Source organism: Rhipicephalus microplus, chromosome 9 (assembly GCF_043290135.1).
Source record: "Rhipicephalus microplus isolate Deutch F79 chromosome 9, USDA_Rmic, whole genome shotgun sequence".
Lineage (NCBI taxonomy): Eukaryota > Metazoa > Arthropoda > Arachnida > Ixodida > Ixodidae > Rhipicephalus > Rhipicephalus microplus.
In genome coordinates this window covers 75,382,378-75,397,701 of record NC_134708.1, presented here as the reverse complement: position 1 = coordinate 75,397,701, position 15,324 = coordinate 75,382,378, and the positions used below count along the sequence as shown (strand labels likewise).

The 15,324-nt window shown below is 44.2% G+C and overlaps 2 protein-coding genes across 2 annotated transcripts in view; one reads left to right on the top strand and one right to left on the bottom strand.

Moving 5' to 3' along the window:
• The window catches only part of Cont (Contactin), a 50,759-nt gene extending 44,365 nt beyond the window's left edge, over positions 1 to 6,394 (bottom strand). Inside the window, exons 1-3 of the mRNA XM_037415167.2 lie at positions 5,879 to 6,394; positions 1,264 to 1,465; positions 168 to 299 (exon numbers count right to left, since the gene is read on the bottom strand). Of these exons, the coding sequence (XP_037271064.2) occupies positions 168 to 299; positions 1,264 to 1,465; positions 5,879 to 5,933 (389 nt within the window). The 5' untranslated portion in view covers positions 5,934 to 6,394. The remainder of the gene's footprint in view (positions 1 to 167; positions 300 to 1,263; positions 1,466 to 5,878) is intronic.
• Positions 6,395 to 6,463: 69 nt separating this feature from the next.
• On the top strand, positions 6,464 to 14,859 carry LOC119164748 (transmembrane protein 17-like). The gene is made up of 4 exons (XM_037416956.2): positions 6,464 to 6,769; positions 8,978 to 9,081; positions 10,483 to 10,596; positions 13,124 to 14,859. The coding sequence occupies exons 1-4, from the start codon at positions 6,670 to 6,672 to the stop codon at positions 13,373 to 13,375; spliced, it is 570 nt and encodes a 189-aa protein (XP_037272853.2). The 5' UTR covers positions 6,464 to 6,669; the 3' UTR covers positions 13,376 to 14,859.
• Positions 14,860 to 15,324: the final 465 nt, after the last annotated feature.

Sequence of the window (15,324 nt, the reverse complement as noted above, 5' to 3'; positions counted from 1 at the left end):
GTAATCAGCTACCGTACTAACATTTGTAATGTTCACAATTCGCATCACAAGCCATCCCAGAAGCCACTCTCTTGGCAGAAGCCAAGAGACTCCGGGAAGCTATGAATACAATGTTTCCACACTACTTCTGCAAGTTCCTCGCACACAAAAATGAATAACTTGCTTACTTGTAGGAGACATATTTCCAAAGGTAGCCATCCTGCTGAGGCAGCCAGAGGTTGTCGATGTTGCTGAACTGGGCATTGTCTCCTTCCCAGGTCCACACATTGTCACCACTCTCAAAGCCACTCGTGAACCACCTGCAGAACAAGTCCATGTGGGAAGCGCGCACACTAGAAATTTGATTCTGTAGTGCTGACACTTTTGCAGTGGTTCACTTTTTAGCCAAACTTATGGTAATGCGGGAGGGGGAGTGCATAGGGGGAGTGCATACGCTTTTTGACATGCACAGTTGCGAGGTCAAGGGGCCCAGCCGAGGCATACCAGAATACTGGGACACCATGCTTTCTCAGCAAGGCTACAGAGCATGTGGTATTATTGATGAAATCTGTCTACTGTAACACCTTAAAACTCAATCACCCTGCATGAAGTATTTTGGAATTAACAAGAATAAATAATACCACAAATTAAAAAAATTATTAAAGCAACAGTCGTTTCTACTTATGCATACTGAATTACCGTAATTACAAGAATAAGTTCAGTCAGACTGCTGTCTAAAAAAAAGCTAGGTCATTATTATGTTTGTCTGACTGTATCCACAACAGTCAGAAGCTATTTTATTGAACTCAGTAATGTCATTTCATAGTAGAGTCTAGTAGTAATGAAAAATTAACAGGGTAAGCTTGCAGTATGAGCGAGTTGCAATTGTTTGAAAAGCTAGCACCCAGGAACTACTTCAACCACATAGCACTTTCCACTCTGCGATAAGAACACTCGAAATTACAAAGGGTAACGTATAGACTTCGAACGCCTGCCATCATGTTTCTCACAGAAAGAATGCAAATTTCAAAGCACACTTGGCACAAATCATGAAATTTTTGCCCAGATGCAGCAGGTTGTTGCCGGTTTCACCGCTTGGCAAAGTTTGGCACAATTGGCGCAGCTATAACGTCACTGTACATGTATAATATTTATTCACGGCAAGTTTTATCTCAGCGAGTTTGCTATACTGTGATTTGTTTGTATTTAATCGCACACAATGGTTAAAGAAGCCAATACCACAACACCATGCTCTACGGATGTGATTGCACAGGGATAACTTGCCTCCGATGTTGAGGATCATGCTCCCGCAACCAGTCGACGACAAAGCGGTGCTCCTCGAACGTGTTCACTGAGATCAGCTCACAGTTGTACGCCTGGCAGGCCTCCTTGGCGCCATCCCGTGTCCGGTACGGAGAGCGGTTGAACTTGTAACACGACTGGCCATAGTCCACCCATCCGCGCGGACACTCCTGACCCCACACGACTAGGCAGACGACCCCAACAACACATTTTAAGACCATCACCGGCCTAGTCACATGTGTGAGCACATGCATTTCTATTTTGCTTTCTTCAACTATATATGAAGTGAATTTGAAAGCATCCACACCTCACCACAAACTAAACGCATTAAGAATATAGTTACTATTATAATTCGGTGCAGCATGAAACATAAAAGACTGTTAGCTATTATTGAAAACTAAAAGACAATGATGCCAAGGAACGTATGGGGGATCTTATTAGTAGTAAATTGTAATGTAGAATATTCAAAGGAAGTGAATGAAGAGATAACTTGCTGCGGGAAGGGACTGAACCTGCAATCTCCGAATAGCGCATCGGATGCCCTATCGACTGAGATACGGCGGCAGTTAGTTCTCTTTATTATTGCGTCTAACAGAGAAAAACGAGCCCTTAAAATTTCCAATTCTTTCTACCATTTGTTATTAGAAGCTTTCAATGTATAAATATTGCACCTAATTTCAACCTTACGGCACCAATTTTTCCTTTCGTCTTATGTCTTGTAAGTTTCAATTACAGATGAACTCTTTGAGATAAATGCTGCAAAACAGCTTCTTGAAACTTTTTTTTTTGCAGTTCAGCTCAGTCATACTTCATCATGTGAACGAAATCAGCGTAATCAGAACACACAACATCGCCCCATCTCGTGAAACAAACACATGGACAAAGTCAATGTAACGCAAACAGGATGGCAACGGAACCATGAAACAGTGCATCATCCAGTACTGTCCTTTCATTTGTATGTCCTATAGTGTGTTACCACACTCGCCATAATCCAGTGCCAAAAGACCCATTAGCACATTCTTTAAGGGGCATTAAATGCACACTAAGCTTATTGTTACACAACAACCATTAGGCTTATGGTTTTGTATGGTTCTTTCACCCCTAATGAGAATTAACAGACAATAATGACAAGTGTAAGAGATGTCATATGCAGTAATTATTACAAAAATAAAAAGAAAATAAAGAGAATGACAAGATAGCTAGCTTCTCACCAGCAGGGATCGAACTTGCAACCTTCGAGATACATGTGTGGTCTGTGCCGATGGCATGTTATATTTTTGCCCATTTTTTTTTACATGTATGTTATAGTTACCATAAAAACACTCTACATGTTTTCCTTGCCATTATTACCCATTAGTTCTCCTTAATAGTGTGTCCGATCAACAGAAGCGAGTCCCTGGAATTCCCCTTCTTTCTTTCACAGTTAGTCATATCTTAATGTTTTGCACACAAGGCCCCTTTCTGCTGCACGGCATTAACAAAGATTTTCTTCAAGCAGCCTTGTCACACATTGTCTGGATTCACTTGCCCCTAATTCTCATGATCATAAATGACTAGTTCGGACGATTGTGCAACAAAAAAGTTACGGCATATTGACGGGGTGAATGATGATGAATGGGCGAAGCTCCGGAGGGATTCATCAATAAACTGTGAATCTTCCGTGTAACTCGCCCAGTCGATCATCATGTAAAGACGTGAGAAACGCTGTGTGTGTATATACACAAATCAACTTTTATTTGTTCTTAGACGATGGATGGCTTGCGATGTCCCTTGCCTCGCGCGCTCGCACATCGGGATTCTGTCTGCGAGCGCGCGCTGCTGCCGCCTTGCGCTCTCTCCGCTGTGCAGCCTTATCCATCCGGCGACTCCGAGCGCGCGCCAACAGCGAACGGATTTTATTACAACGCTCCCCCTAGCGTACGTCGCCGCACTAAATCCAACGATTGCCTTCAACCAATGACACGCGCCATATGTGACATCATTCCTATTTTATAAGATCTCGCGTCTTTCATCAACTACAAGTACCGCTTTCTAGTTTATAACATCTTGCATCTTTTCATCATCAGCTACAAGTACCACCATCTAGTAAACACTACAAGAACTAAACGAGAGGTGGCTACATACAGGAGACGGTACCGCCATCTAGTGAACACTGCAAGAACTAAACTAGAGGTGGCTACATACAGGGGACGGTACCGCCATCTAGTGAACACTGCAAGAACTAAACTAGAGGTGGCTACATACAGGCTACAGGGGACGCACAGCCCACGCCCTAAGGAGCTTCACCCCTAAAAGACATGAACAGAGAAGAAGACACAATCAGCGTTAGGTGAGTCTTCTTTTCTGTTGTCTGTATCCGATCTGTTGAGCAGTTGTTCGAAGTAACGGAGTGCCATCTAGTCTAAAATGATGCTCTCATGAAAAGCAAAAGTAAATCAATCAAACCAAACTCCCTGCAGAGCTTGCCAACTACGAGCAATACTTTCTGCAATAGCAGCCTTACAGCATGCGAGGCATGTTTGCCTGAATGCTTAGACACCCTACACAAGCAAAACATTTCATTTGCTGGCATGTAGCCACGAGATTATATGGGTCTACTAGCATTACAAATGAAGGAGAGAAAGACGTGGAGGGAATAACAACAGTAGGTTATTCATTTTGCTATTTGTAGTGTATTTCTGAAAGTACGTAATATAATGGGTCGGAACCTTTACAGCATGTATCCTGAAATGATCACTGGCAATGTGGCACTAGCCATCATTAGAAAAAAAAAAATACTATCACTGTCCTTAATTGGTGTTAACATAAAGAGCAGAAACTGTTCAACAACAAAAAAAAAAAGCTAGAGAAGTTAAGAATCATTCAAGGAGTGATGAAACGAAAAATCTTAGCTATAACATTAAGAGGCAGCCAGAAAGCACGCAATTACATAGCAAATGAAAATAGCTAATGCTCCAGTTGACACTGAGAGAAAAAAAAATGGAACTGGACATACCACGAAATTTAGAGAGATGAAGATTACAAGAATGATATAGGCACTATAATAATTGAAAGCACAGCAATAAATATTAGAGAATTATGTGGCAGGGTGAAACTAGGAAGTTAACAAGTGCAAGATCAGCTCAGCTAGTACATGGTAGGCACACAAGAAATCGTTACGAGAAGTCCTCATCTTGCTATGGAAATAAGTACTGATAGTAATGATACAGGTACAGTCTATTCATTTTACATAGGTCATAGGGGAATTACCAACTTGGACTGTTACGAATGTTCTCTTGCTTTAGAATATTTCACCATGAATTAATTTGGTCATGTAACGTCAAATGCTCGAACTCAACCCTTCTCATATGCATGCGTCTATCGTAGCACTGTTAATTTAGCTGTTGAAGGTGAAAAATGGAAGCGTTAACAGCCCATTATGGTGCCACTAAAACCCATCCGTAAAATAGACTGACAAAAAGTAAAACACTTTCCTACAAAATGTAAAACACTTTCCTCTTTCTGTGATTTGAAGCGTGATGGTATTGTCAACAGGAATATAATTTATATGCCATTAACTATGTTAACAGAACTTTTATTATTGATACGAGGTGGTTCTGCGGTGGCTTGGTGACTATGATGTTTCGATAACGATTGAGAGGTACTTGGTTCGATTCCTGATTGCACATTTTGATGGAGATGATTGCACATTTTGATGGAGATGAAAATGCCTGCACACTTAGCTGTAAAAATATATGCGGAACTTCCCTTCAAGCTACACACATAACACATACCCATACATGGGCGAACGCCACACATACGTTTGCTAGCCATTACCCTGGATGTGACACGATCAACTCCCTATCGCGATCAAGCGCCTGATATACATCGCATTGCTCACTGGCGACTGGTTCTTTTTCGCAGCTTGCACAAGTTAACCCGTCAGAAACCAGAAGTTCGAGTGCAATTACAAGTACACCATGTGTGTTGCCCCAATTATCGATCCGCCTATCAATATAGTTCCTTGCGACGGAGCAACAAGGAACCGCCACTTGTTGGCTGCACGGCTTCACGCCGCGACCTAGCAAGTACGAACGATCACACGGCGCAAAAAGCTGGCGTCCGCGGTCAAGCCGTTCCGATTAACATCCGAGATGCGCACACATCGCAAGCGAGCAGGCGTGACCTCTGTACTTTGTTTACGTGATGAGCGCACATCGGTTTGGACGTTGTCGATGATGCCATCAACGCCGTCCTCAAAGGAGCGCTACCGCACGAACAGTTTGAAAGGGCGCGCAGGAATATAAATGCGCCGTGACACAAATCGAAGCAACATCCTCGTAGTAAGTGGCTACGTACGCGCGTTGTCGTAGCGCGCTAATTTATTCCCGTTCAAACGACAGCGGGTTTTCCTTTCTTTTCCGACTAAAACGGCACACCAGTTGAAGTCTCCACGCGACAGCAAAGACATTCAAATGCACCGCACTTACGCCGACCGCCTATTGTTTTCGCGAGTAATTTACTCCGAGAAACGGGGTGTGTACGCGTGCTCCAGCCGTTGAGTCAACGTTTTGAGAGAGGTGACACACACACATCGAATAGAAATATGCACACTTACCGCTCGCGAAGAATAAACATAGCAGGCCGAGCCTCGCCGTCTCGGTGGTAGCCATCTGAAGGGTGTAGCGAGAAGTAGCCGGTTAGATGACTACTCAATCAGCCGGAGCGGCTCGACGGGCGAATCATCGGGTTACCACTTCCGAAAAAGCATGCCACAACATTCCTGCTGTAGCGTGGCGGACGCCACAAGCTAAAACAAGACGACGAGCTTGGGAGATGCGATAGATCCTTTCGTACTACCGACACAATCGGCATACGATGCACGGTCACTTACGACTGAGGCGGTACAGTCCTTTTTTTCAATTTCGTCGCTGTCACGTAGACATAACTTTGTTTTTCCCCCACTTCACGGTGTCCTCGCAGCAGCGACCGACCACACCTCGTCACTCAACAGCATCCGCAAGCGTAAAAATTCAAAATACCACCTTGCGCCACCTGTCAGGTACACTCTCAAGCGACGCTGCTATTTGTTCGGTGATCTCACTGCCGCCTACGCCACCTGTTGCGTTACGTGGCGTTAGGTATTCGTCACGTGCATAGAGTACTGTTCTTGTACAATGAAGCCGCTAACAATATACGAGGAGCCAATTTCTTGAAGTTCAGCTGAGTGTGTAATAGCGCTGACGCGGAGATCGTCGTGGAAGCGCTGGAAGGTGGCGATAGGGCGCCACTTTTAAAAAACGTCCTTATGGTCGTTGCCTAGGTTACGATTAATAACAACCAAAACATTGGAACGTGCTCTGTTGAATGACAATATCAAGCACGCTGTAGGGCAACGAAGTCAGAAGTATGGCGTCACTGAGATCTCTGGTCGAAGCAGTTTCGGAAACAATATTCCCCGGCCTGCACCTTAGTTGTAGCAGATCAAGGGCGATAGCTTTAAAGCACGGTAAGAATTTACTATTTCATGAAGCCGTATTCACCAGCCGGTAGCTTGCAAAGCGGCGCTGTCGCATGTACCCGCTATGCCTTTGATGTTCTCTAGTGTATTGTAAATTCTAAAAAATACACTCTATGGGGTGTATTTTAATCGGTGATCGCCAGAATCAGAATTACAGTTGGCTTGCTCGTTTCTTTTTTTTCCCTATTCTTTAAGCCCTGTGCTCACGATCTTAAATACGCCAGCCCCACTGTCAAACTTTACAGAGGCTCGAATTCATTTGTAATGTCATTGGTTAACATAACTCATTCGTATACGATTTTCGGCCTAATGCGCATGTAGTCTCTACAACAAGCGCCTTTTACAAATATCGCTAGTAACTCGTAGTTGTCGAGAATTTTATCTCAAACCGAAAGCGCACGCACCGATCGATCGTGGTATCTAAGTACCGGGCGTGTAGCATTATGTCCAGCAAAGTAGTTATGCGGATTATGGTGTCGTGAAAGAAAATCAAAACCCCTCAAAGGCTTTTACAGTATAACTTTTTTCAATACAGTTCATTGCAGCTCAAACTATAACAAGTGTTTGAAACACTATAGCTCAGCTTTGAGTGACAACAACAGGATAGCGATATTGATAACATTTAGCCGGATGTGAATGCGGTCTTCTGCTAACCAAGAGCAACAGGTACGTGAGTCAAAGCAACATTATTTTTACAATGCCGGCCGTTTTAATCTCCTTTCTCCATCAGAATGTCCTCACTTAAGAACTTTGCAAATGCATTAAAAAATATTACAATCAACCTACGATAACAGACCTTGTGTGGCCTAATTAGGCATTATTACTTATTGTTTAAAGCTGCTTCTGCAAAGCTTGCTCTTCGGTCCTGTCAGCCCAAGAAACACGAAACGTCGCATAAACTTCTCGAAACGACTAGAAAGGTATGCAGACATCTAGGTATATTATGTTACGTTGAATAAACGTTTTTTCCCAGGAAGATTGTTAGAAGACGTTGAAAAAACGTTCTTTACAAGAAGATTTTTTCAAAACGTTTACTAAAAGTTATTTTCTAGAACTTTTCGTAGAATTCGCGAATGAAGTCTCGATTGTCCATGCAATATATGCAGGATGTTTTCTACGTTTCTTTCCCTTTTTTTTTTTGGAATCAAAATAATATTCGCTTTACATATTTAAGTGGTATATATTTTTTACATATTTATATGTAATAATTGAGCTCTCTAGTCAGCGTTAGGAAACCTTATGCACTTAATTATCAACATAGGTTGGCAAAACCTGTGCAGCCCACTCAGACTCACTCATGAAATATAGTTTTGTCTTTGGACTCACTCCAACTCGCGAAACTTTTCCCGAGTCGGACTCACTCGGACTCAAAGTCACCAAAACACTACTCACCCGGACTCACTGAGGCTCACGCTCACGGTTCGATCTGAGTTGAGTGAGTCTATTCATGAGTCTGTTAGCCTAAAATTCCCTTCACCGAACCCGGTGTCAATTCTCTTTAAAACCAATATCTCACGTAATCGGTGCTCTTCTTGGTGCCATTTGACATAGTATTTTCGAAAACGAGCTCCGAGTGCTCCCGAACCAGTAAGGTAATTTTGCTTGGAATATATGACAGCATAAGATATAATAATCAAGAAGTTCCCTGAAAAAGTTGGTGGGGGGGGGGGGGGGGGAGGTCAAGGCGCACCCCATTACGTGAATCACGCCTATAATAAATACACATTGAAACGGTGTATGAGTGACACCGCTCTGGAATACCTGTGAATAAACGTGAGTATGAACGCAGATCCAGGTAATACTGACAGTAATGCTGAAGATGACTAGATAGGACCTTAGGTCGGCAAAAGAAAGCGGAACTCACGCAGACTCATTAAAATTTTCTTCAACTGGACTCACTCGGAATAAAACTCACGAAAATTTTACTCACCCGGACTCACTCAGAGTCAGATCAAGCTCTGAATCTGAGTCTCGGCGAGTCCGAACTGAGCCGACTCTTGAGTAGATTCGCCGACCTATGCTCATCAATCCCAGGAAACGGAGAAGACGGAAGAGATTCGGGGTGGCACTGCATGTGTGCTAGCAGTTTTTTCCCCATCTACTTCCCCTCCTTTGACGTATTTATCAGTTTGTTATCAAGCTAAAGTCTATTTCATGAAAGAAGCGCTTCGCGTTGCACGTGCACACATGTTTCAGGTGAGGAACTACTGACCAGCTTGCCGCTGCAAATGGCCGTCTACTTCAACCTCTTCTACTCTCCACTGTGGCTCATATCCCGCTGCCTCGCCCTCTACATCAAGGTGCCTGCCGTTATGCATGCATACGTATGCGCACATCTGCAATTAATCTACCTCAAAATGTACTGAAGCTTCGCGATGATCACCTGGTCTAGTACGCTATACATGTGGCACACCGTCTCGTACAACTCGTGCAAAAAGCGTGTGATACCCTGGGTAGCTGCGTGTACCCTCAAACCGCACTCTATATCGAAGCTCATACATACGCCTCGAGTGGCCACTTTATCACCGAATCCACGAACTATTTTTCGTGCTTCGCTGATATAGAATGCTGACGTTGCGGCACATATTACTAATTCTAAACTTAAGTGAACATCTTATGATCGGTGCACTGCTTGAGGTGCGTGTCTTCCTAGCACAACCAATTCGAAAATGAATGCAAAAAAAAAGAATAGCAACCCGTCTTATTTTTTATTTTTTTATTGAAGTCGTTTGCTTATTGTGCATGATTGCATGGTTGCACAAAACCTGACCTCTTTCTATTATTATTATTATTATTATTATTATTATTATTATTATTATTATTATTATTATTATTATTATTATTATTATTATGAATATTATTATTATTATTATTATTATTAGTAGTAGTAGTAGTAGTAGTAGTAGTAGTAGTAGTAGTAGTAGTAGTAGTAGTAGTAGTAGTAGTAGTAGTAGCAGCATCTCACGCAATCGTATAACCTTTCCTCACATGCGTGCTTGTACGCACGTCGAAGCTAGCTTCACCACGGTACCGGTGTTTCTGAGGAGAAGCCCACTTCACTTTGTCTCCTGAAAGCATTTGCACAATCGGGAACTTTACCGGTAGACAGTGAGCGCTGTTGCCAACTAATTAACTAAAGGGCGAAAATGAAAAATAAAATGCCGGATTATGACTGACGTTGAAGATGAGGCAACATCTTCCCTGCATAATTAAGCCTGCGCTAACATCATTTTGCCTAGCTAGTTTGTTTAACCTTGCGCAACAGCGTATGGTGTTGTGACTTTACACTACCGCCGTTATTGGCCCGCGTTACAAAACCGCATTCATGTGGTCCAGAACACGCATGATTGCTGTCCAGATTGGCTCACCACTTCTCACGTCTTACACTTCTTTAGGATAGGCTCACGCAAGGTAGAGGAAACAAACTTTTTTTTTCTTTTACGCCTCACTACAGTGTAACTCTTTTTTTTTTATTCATCAACAGAAGGCTAACTTATCGGAAGCTCTATGTATGGCGTTTTGCGTACCGCTCGCTAAATACTCATCTTTTCTGCATGCGGTATAAGTTTGTGTCAGCGTAAACTTGGGAGTGGTGAGATAAGAAAGACTGTTAGTGGTTGAACATAAACGCACGAAGTCGTCTCGGTAAGTTGCACCTCGATCAGTCTAAATTAACTACGATCTACTTCTGATGTGCGCAGCTCCGCTACCTGTCGCTCACGCAGCAGACAATTTCGGCGGCCATCTTGATTATGATGACGGCTGTAGAACCTCCACGGCTCTACTTGGGCTACGCAGGGAACCTCGGGGAAGAGGTGAGATATAATTTTTACACGCACAATAGCGTCCATGAGACTGTACAGCCACCCAAATCTTTAACTATCGTTCATCGATTTGTGGGGTTTAACGTCCCAATTTTAACTATCATTCGTAACGGCGACTTTTTTTTTGGTCTGTCAACGCCATGTTGGTCACACACACACACACACACACACAAAAATGGGTCACAAAAAAAGACGTTTTGTGGACACGTGGTTTGCGAGTACCCACTTTTAATCACCCTTTTTGGAGCTTAATTCACTCATATGACAAATATACACAGGAAAAATTGTAGTTCATGTACAACAGATAAAGATTTGGGTGAATGTATACGTATAAACTAGCTTGCAGATCGCGAAAGACAAGGCACAACTGTGCACTGTTGTTTAGGCCTGCCGTGCAGGTGGTGGCATTGAATTTTGGTGGTTTGAAAATTTGCAAAACGCTTATTTATACAACCCATAAGCGGCTCTACCCGTCGCCCTATTGTGGGCGAAAATAGGGAGGTGCTAACTCCTCCCTAACTCCTGATGGTCCAAACTTTTGCAAAAGTGTATGGGAAGTGGCAATCAGTTTCACGTCCTTGTCAAGGTGTTTCCATTTGTTCCGTTGCGAACACCATTACACTGAGGAGGTAATGACTCTTGGACCACGGAGGTCTTAATTTTGTTCATTTGACACCCATGTGGCTCGCAACGGTCAAGAAAGTGAGAGCAAGTTGCGCAGTAAACATAGCATTCTGAACCACTAAGGCTGCTTCAATCAGTTCCTCATGGCTCACTAAAGTTTACGAGTGTTACCATGTAAATTGCGCGGGGAGCAAGCAATAGCAGGAGCATTGATTTTTGGACGAGTTGATTTTTCATAGCAGAACAGATAGTGGGAAACTTCCGGGACGGCAATCATTCAGTACACTGCCATGAGTGCGGGTTAAAAAATGGAAAGCCTGCAAACCATCGTATATGTGTAAGGGAGTAGTAGCGAGAAATAGGAGCCAAGATGTCAGGGATATGATAGGCTGATTTGATTGCAAAGGCGGGTGAGTTAGCTAGGTGTAAGCGCACCGTCTATTACTTGGTCCTCTCCAAGGAAACAGTCTTTGAGCATGTTCACGTGATACCAGCATTACAATCGTGTGACGTAATGAACGATATTGTTCTTATTGTGCAGCTTTGCGAATAAATTATGAGTTGAAAGCAAGCGCTCGTGTTGTCATGACCTTCCTCTGTTCTTGGGTGCGTGCGCTGAAGTGTTCCGCTATGCAGCGACGGTATTTCAAATGCGGCACACCAGGAGTTCTGGAAGTGCAATGGTTTTCAAGCGCTTGGAAGGAATTTCATCGCGTGGCACGCGCTTTATCGAGCGCACACTGGGTTCGAAAAAAGAGAGCACGACAGCAACCATGGGCGTCGGCAGGGGGATTCAAAAGGGACTCGCTCCCCTCGAGCATCAGCAGCGCCAATGCCTCCTAGATAAACTATGCCTTGAACGTCGCTCTCTTTTCGATTGGGAGCCTCCTAGCTGCCAGCACGCAATCTTGGAGGCCATGCCTCCTGCCTTGTCGGACGCGAAAGACATGAGCGCTCGTGTCCTTCTTCACTCTAAAAAAATATCGAGTAAAAAGGGTGTCTTTTTGCCCCACAACAATAATCGTCATCAGGCTTGCGTGCGCTTCGTTTCTTGAAAACTCGGCGCTGGCCACTTTCCTATCGAGAATGCAATGTAACCCTGACAATGGGCATGTCGATCGTTACCGGAATGTACCGGGCGCGGGGCGATAGCGCAAGTATGGAACGCAATATAGATGACGATTATTGTTGTGGGACAAAAAGACACCCTTTTTACTCGCACTTTTTTTAGAGTGTTATCTCAGTGTCGTCGTTCTGTTCTCGCGCTATAAACTGTCATCATGCCATACCAACTAGCCCAAGCTGCCACACTCCTGCCTTGTGTTGCGACCGCCGCCGCGTGAGACCGCTCGCCTCCATACCGCTTAGTCACGTGACATAACCGTAGTACCGATAGCTATAGCACGAGAACAGAACGACGACACAGAGACAAGAAGGACACGAGCGCTCGTCTCTTCTTGTCTCTGTGTCGTCGTTCTGTTCTCGCGCTATAGCTATCGCCATGTCATACCAACTAGCCCAAGCTGCCACACTTCTAAATAATCGTACCACTCTGTCACGTGACATCACGCCTGCTCGGAGGCAACTGTGAAAGCATTGCTGTGTTCGCAGGAAGCGGCCGTCGGAGACGCTCGCCTTCGTACCGAAGGAGGAGGGTAAAATCAGAGGGTAGGGCAGCGCGTTCGCGGCTCACGTTCCAGGCATAATTTTCTTTAGGAGGCGTTGGCAGCACTCACCCCCCCTCCCCCTCCCTCACCCCCCCCCTCCCCCTCCCTCACCTAAGCTGCACCAGTGCCCTCCCCCTCCCTCAGCTGCAATGCAACTGATACACTGGTTTGCACCCACCACCAGCCTCGAGAGAAAATCCTGCCGACGACCATCACCACTGCTGCAGATGCCGGCGCTGGCGGGCTTCTGGCTGCTGAGCGTGCTGCTGCAACTGCCCCTGCTGGTCTTCCTCGCCGTGGGCGGTGCCCGGCCGCTGCCCCTGGAGCGCGCCGTCGACCTGCCGCTGGCGCTGATGCTGGCCACGCAGGTGGTCGTGGCCTTCGGCGTTATCCGCCGCGTGACGCGCAGCCAGGCGCGACGCTTCCTGCGGCAGGCGGCCACGTCCTCCGTGGACGCGCTCGGGCAGCACCTAGACTGAAGTACCGCTAGGGGCACTGCTTGCCGAGATTGTACAGGGCGCTTTGGTGATATGCTTGACAAATGCCTGCTAATGCCTATGGACGGCAACAGGCCAGGGGTGTGCAAAGGGGGCATCTTTCCAACCAGTGCTCCCCAATCCTCCCCACATTATGACAAAATCCAAATGACACCCACCGTACAGATACCAAAATCCGGGCACGGCTGCTCCATAAACGTTGTGACCAATTGAATAAGCAAGTCACTACACGTAAGAAACATACATTGAAGAAGAAAGTGTTTTATGGCGGGGCCACCACAGCTCTGCTGATGCACTTCCGTCACGGAAGTGATGTTGAAAAAATGTATACTGAGAGACTGAAAAAAAAAAACACATAAGAGGCAAGCATATCTGTCTCGCAAAATCGAACCAGCAACCTCTCGATTACCAGCGTGCGGTGCAAACCACTACGTCACAGAGCGTTTTTTTTCTCTACTTCTATGCCACAGAGCGTACGTTGTCCAGAATGCTAACGGCAAGCCAATTATATACACCATACACTGTTTTTTCAATCTAGGGCTGTGCATCCAGTACATGTGGTTAGGCAAAAATGTTATTAATAGGTCCAAAATGTTACTGATCGAAAAAATTCCTGCTCCATTACAGGTCAGGTCATATTAAAATTGTTGAAAATTTAATAGCAGTGTCTTGTCTTAAGGGGCTATGTTAAAGTCTTGCTATCACACAATGAACGAAAGCTTTTCAAAACAAATAGTAGGGCTATCCTCAGTAGGTTTCCCGGAACAGGTTATTACCAGAGCTATCGACAAAGTTAAAAAAAATAGCACAAGTCATGCGACCACCTTCAAGGAACCACTTCAGTAAAGATAAAAAGCAATGCCCAGTTCTGCCATACATTCACAGGTTTTCTCACGGATTAAAAAAAGTTGCCTGGAGATATGGCATTGATGTCTTCAGCGCCCCTATTAAGGTGCAACTTTTGTGTCAGGCCGTTGGCCAAAAGTTAAAAACAGGGAAAAGAAAATGTAGCTATCACTTAAAAGAACAATTGCACTTCATAAAATGATGAGAAGGGGTGGTATATCTGATAACACTAACCCTTGGAAGCGTGTACATAGGACAGACTGGCTGGCCGCTGCATCAATACACAACTAAAAGAGCATGCTAACTCACTAAAAAAATATTTTCACACTTGTCAGATCATTGTAAATCATGCCATTGTGATCCCAGATTTCGCGATACACATATTTTGTTCTCAGATAAAGAGAGACTAACAGGTGAACTGAGAAAAGCCTTCCACATAAATAGGTGTACAAATAAATGTATTAGTTAATTTTCGGTGGCTCTAACAGATAGGGAGTGCAGTTTCTCAAGTTCTGTTTAGCCATATCTTTTTGTTTGCCTGTCACATGACTTGCACATGTGCTGTGCTGCTTCCCAGGTACTTGTGTGTTTTGTTCCTATCAAAAATAAATTAGCCAAGAGTTAGTGCCCATCTGTCTCTTGTCTGTTTTTGTGGGTGCTAAAAAAGTTATTATAAGATGGATAACTTTCTGTTTTCTCTACAAGATGCACATTGTGGTTTAAAATGAGGCAGTTTTGATAATCTTCATATTGTTGCTTGCCATGTATAAAACAGGGTGTGGTTATATTTGAGAATGATACGAACATCATAGCTAGCTCTTGTGTTACATATCAAAAATATTGAGCAATCATTCCATCTGTTAGCTGTAAATGTTGCATATGTTGCATATGAAAGCTTTTTTTGCTGGTGAAACAAGTAGAACAAACAGTTATGGTCGGTGCAGTCCATGACTACATGAATGGTACCAAAAATGATCAAAGATGATGATAAAGACACGCAACGGACTGCTTTTTTTCTTCAAGTTGCTTTAGGCGAATGCGTAAAGAGCCCTGCCAGTTTTTTTTAATGCCTCTTGCTACCCTCA

Bases quoted from the DNA above. Each gene is read 5' to 3' on its own strand.
- LOC119164748 (XM_037416956.2), top strand. From the start codon at position 6,670: ATGGCGTCACTGAGATCTCTGGTCGAAGCAGTTTCGGAAACAATATTC. The intron at 6,770-8,977 runs GTAAGAATTTAC...CACATGTTTCAG, and splicing joins GGCGATAGCTTTAAAGCACG to GTGAGGAACTACTGACCAGC. The intron at 10,597-13,123 runs GTGAGATATAAT...CCACTGCTGCAG, and splicing joins CAGGGAACCTCGGGGAAGAG to ATGCCGGCGCTGGCGGGCTT.